Below are 5,016 nucleotides of genomic sequence, written 5' to 3'. Positions count from 1 at the left end.
CCTCCTCAGTTTCAGCAAGCAGGGTTGTGTCATCTGCATAACACAGATTGTTGATAGATCTTCCACCAATCTTGACCCCACATTTCTCCTTACAGAGCCCAGCCTCCCGGATAATCTGTTCTGCATACAGATACCTTATAATACCTTATAATAGTGATTTTTAAATTTTTCCATCTCTGGATCCCTTCCTGTTTTAAAAAAAAATATTCTCTAACTGATAAGATTACCAATGACTTGGTAACCACATTATCTATCTCTAATGTCTATGATTTCTGAATTATTTTTAACATGGGTTATAGCTACTGATGCTTCACCAAATTATACACCAAGGCTTAGAAATTATGTTTCTTAAGCAAATATTCTATCAGCCTGTCATGTATCTTCTGGAACATTCTAACCCATAGCTCACCCTCCAGTGGATTGTCAGAGGCAGTAACTGCATGAAAGGAGATTGTCCATTTTTCTCCTATGGAGCAGTTGGTAGATTTGAACCATACATAGCTATTTTATCTTTTAAAGTTCGCATACTTTTCTTTACATTTTAATCCGTGAATTCCATCTAGAAAATTTTATGTTGACTAGTTTGTATATGTAAGATTTAACAGAATATATCTATATGTCTATGTCTATATACATATATATTTATAAAAATAAAAATAATAATAAAAATTTACATCTATCTATCTATCTATATCTGTAACTCTTACATGTACAAAATCTAAACATTGGATAAATGTTATAGTGAGAACAAAACACCAGTGAAATCAGAAAATCTATTTTTGGTTACTGTCTTGCAATGATACTTGGGTCAGTCACTTTTTGTTTTGTCTTTAATCTGCAAGATGTAAGAGCCAATTTAAACCAGTGTCCCAACGGAAGAAGGAAGAAGGGCAAAGCAACCCTACTTCTATTCTTAAGCAAAACCCCCACATCCATTGCTGTTGAATTGATTCTGATGTACACAGAACTGCCCTGCTGGGATTTGATGGCTATAAACTGTTGTGAGAGCAGGCTGCTATATCTTTATTCCACATAGAGAATGTTTGGTGGGTTCAAATGCCAACTTTGTTGTTATCAGCCAAACTCTTAAATCAGTGTGCCAGCAGGGCTCACTTACAGGTTTTCCAATATTCTGCTTGCTGACCAATGAGTTCTTCCAAAAACCCAAAAATGTTTGACAACTTTGTATTGATTTCTTTTACTGTCACCAAACAAGAAATAAACAAATAAAACTTTCAACAAATTCTTCAGAGAAAGCATTGTTTACCTTGCATCCTTCACAAGCATGAACTCCATAATGGAAGCCGGAAGCTTTATCTCCGCAGACACGACACTCGATTGCCATGAGGGAGCTGGAAGGCTCTTCCTGAGACTTATTGTAGAGCTGAGTCTTTTCAGAGTAATAAGGTGGGGAAGCAGGCTCCACTTTGATGGCACCTGTGCACAGAATCGTGAGCAGGCAGTTATCATGTGACAAGCAAGGGAAAGAACAACAGGGGAGTCACTTGAATGTGCCTTACTACCATATTTCTATTACTTCAAATAGAAGCACCGTGGAAGAGCGGGCGTGGGGGGTGGGGGGAGAAATACTCATGCTAAGTCAGGAAGGAATAGGCTTTATGACTGCAGGCAAGTCAGAATATCTGTGAGCTTCAACTGCAGAAGTAAAATGAGGAAGAAATGAAGCCTTTGGTTTGGTAACAATTCACTACTACATCATGTTGTTGTTGTTGTTATGTGCCGTCGAGTCGCCTGCGACTCACAACGACCCTATGTACAACAGCCCTAAACTCCGCTCTGTCCTGTGCCAATTGCACTGTCTCCGACACTCCCATCCCAATTATCCCAGTCACTGAATCAATCCACCTCATAGAGGGCCTTCCTCTCCTGCGCCGTCCCTCCACCCTCCCAAGCATGATGTCCCTCTCCAAGGACCGGTCTCTCCTCACTACATGTCCAAAGTAAGTTAGACGGAGCCTCAGAATCCTTGCCTCCAAGCAGCCACCCGGTTTAACCCTCTCCAGGACAAATCTATTTGTTTTCCTAGCAGTCCATGGTATTCTCAGTACTCTTCTCCAGCACCACAGCTCAAAGGCATCAGTTCTCCTTCTATACTGATGTTTAGTCAGACAGCACGTAGCTTTTGAAACAATTATGTTTATTTTGATATGTAATATATTGTATTTAAAAGGAACCCTGGTGTTGTAGTTCATAACATACTGGGTTGCTAGCTGAAAAGATCAAGGTTCAAATCCACTGGCCACTTCAAGGATAAAGATGGGTTGTGTTCTCCCATGAAGATTTACAGCTTCAGAAACCTGAAGGAGGATCATTATGAGTTAGAACTGACTCAACAGCAATGAGTTTGGTGTGATATTTCGCATGGTTTAGTATTTGGTTTTCATCACAATATTAAATCACATATATTTATTTAAAGTTGCATCTTAGAAGTGTCCTTAAACCATTCTTGCAACAGGCACACTTTTCCTAGGAAAAAGTCAAGCAACTATTCTGTTTGAAAGGCCATGACTTTCAAGAGACTGACCACCATGGTTCAGAGACTGGCTACCATGAGTGCTGGGTCAGAAGAAGTAGTTGGTAAAACGATTTTTGATGAAGAATATGATCCACTTCCTAAATAACATGCCTCTGGAAACTCTATGAACGTTGATAAATGTAGATAGTTATAGAAAGGCCTTTTCTTCATAGGGTCACTAGGAGTCATGCTCAACTTGATGGCAATCAACAACAACAACAACAACATGTAAAGTAAGTGCTACCTTTCTACAGGTTAGAATAAGGCTTTTAAAATACCTTGCTGAGGTCTAAATGAAAACGACACAAATAATAAATATGAATATGTTATCTCTAAAGTAACAACTGTAAAAACTAGAAATACAAGAAGTTCTTATTGTCAAAAGTAATGGTTGCCAATTATATAGTGATTGCTTTGGAAAACTAACAACAGAGATGAATATCAAGGAGATAGAATCATAGAAAAAAATTATCTTGAAAAGTTTTTCTTTTCTCGAGTCTAATGCTTTACTGTGAATTTAGTTAATGGAAAGGGAATTTATTTATAGCTTATAATGACGAAGGGTAGCTCTGGTGCCCTCATGGGTAAGGAGTTGCACCGATAATCCAAAGGTAGGTGAGAAAGATTGGCAATCTCTTAAAAATAATTTATAGCCACTGAAAACCTGCTGCTGGGTCAATTCCAACTCAATGGCACATTAACAATAAAATTAGTAATTTATTTACATTAAATTATATAACTTTAAACTGTTACTGATAAATGGTCAAAACTCAAGAACTCAAACTCATGGCCACTGAGTTGGAACTGACCCACAGTGGACCCTCTGACAGGTTTTCAAAGTTGTAAATTGCCTAGGAGGAGATTGCCCATCTTTCTCCTGCAGAGCAACTGGTGGATTTCACACTGCCAGTGAGACATGGTTGTTGGTCAGCAGTGCAACTCACTACATTCTAGGCCACGAGAGCTCCCTTCTAAGTGGCCAAGGGAACTACAACTGTACATGATGGTCTCTCAGCTGAAACATCACATGCAGCATAATTATGCTAGCCAAGGCTTGTAGAAAGAGGGCAAGGGAGGAAGGAGGGATCAGAATGATCTGGGGCCTCCTTTGTGGCATACAGTAAATACCTAATATTTCATTGATAAGTGACTGGACAAATGAGTGGTGGTAAATGCTTTCTCTATGAAGTCCTGGCATCTAGAGCATTTATTGCAGAGTTATTGAGATATTAGTGCAATTCCAGCTTTAGCAGCATGAAAAGTGAAAATAAATAACATACTTTGATAGTCTTGGAGCTTCAGGTCATACTTATAGTCAGTTACCATCGGGTCTGGTCTTGTGAAGGGAAGGTTTTCATAATGTGGAGCAGAAATGCTGGAGAAATCCACCGTGGTGAAGGGCTTGATGTCAAAGGAGTGTGAATGGTCATCCACCACCGAGAGATCCACAGAGCTGATGGAAAAGTTGGTGGGCCAGAAAGGCATCTCAGTGTCAACCATGATAATCCCTGAAATGGCAACAAGGAGAACTATGAAGTTAATCCTGGAGAGGGGAACAATCTTCTAATAATATAAAGAACAAGAACCAAAAAATTCCTTAATGAAGAGACAGATCACACCCAAGTTATCAGTTATGAGGATCATGCTTTCTCCTTTACTCAAAGAAGGAGCTCACCCCTTACTTGGTCATCACAGTCTGATCTGCTTTACCTGAATCCAGCTCAGTATTTATAAATGGTGTTTCAAATGGCATACTAGCACACAGTTAAATTTTTTTTTTTTAATTTTTTTTATTTTAAACCTTTGCAAATAGCTCTGCCCTTTTATCCTCTTATAAAAAAATTAGCAATTGAGTCTCTTAACAATTGTTTTTAAAGAGCACAGGGCTCAGGCCCAATTTTACTTTCTTAAAACAGATATCTGAGATCTTTATCTCCTTATAATGATAATTATGCTATTTCATTTATACTTAAGTGCTTTTTTTATAAGAGAAACGTTAGATGTATACTCAATCTAGATAAATGAATTAATTATAAAGCAACTTTAGAGTTATATTAAAAGTGATGCTTAAAATAAAATATACTAAGATGAATTTCCTTTTTACAATTTATTTATTCATTGTCTCACATTTTCTTTCCCAGCCCACCCTGCAATATACCCCTTGTTCCAGATTGTTCTCATACCTATGATGCATAATAGTTGTTCCCCTCATGTGTTCTAATGCAGTATTCAGTTTCTATCCACTCTTTCCCCAATCCTTCTCCAACTCCCTCCCCATCTGTTCTATTTTATAATAGCTGTGTTATGAAGTATTTATCCTTTTGTGACAGATATATTTCACTTAGTATAATGTTATCAAGGCTCGTACATGTTTTGTAATGTTTTACTATTTCATTGTTTTTCAGTGCTGTGTAGTATTCCTTGGTGTGGATGTACTATAGTTTTTCTATTCATTTGTATGTTGATGGGTACTTGGATTA

General features: G+C 37.9%; 1 protein-coding gene across 1 annotated transcript in view; it reads right to left on the bottom strand.

The window, feature by feature from the left end:
• The window catches only part of LOC102855825 (peroxisome proliferator-activated receptor gamma-like), a 37,520-nt gene extending 33,484 nt beyond the window's left edge, over positions 1-4,036 (bottom strand). Inside the window, exons 1-2 of the mRNA XM_006895386.1 lie at positions 3,817-4,036; positions 1,268-1,437 (exon numbers count right to left, since the gene is read on the bottom strand). Coding sequence (XP_006895448.1) covers positions 1,268-1,437; positions 3,817-4,036 — 390 coding nt within the window. The remainder of the gene's footprint in view (positions 1-1,267; positions 1,438-3,816) is intronic.
• Positions 4,037-5,016: the final 980 nt, after the last annotated feature.

Source organism: Elephantulus edwardii, unplaced genomic scaffold, assembly GCF_000299155.1.
Source record: "Elephantulus edwardii isolate Elephantulus edwardi_28Jun2011 unplaced genomic scaffold, EleEdw1.0 scaffold00166, whole genome shotgun sequence".
Classification (NCBI taxonomy): domain Eukaryota; kingdom Metazoa; phylum Chordata; class Mammalia; order Macroscelidea; family Macroscelididae; genus Elephantulus; species Elephantulus edwardii.
Note: the sequence above shows the minus strand (reverse complement) of the source record. Positions and strands in the feature narration are given on the sequence as shown.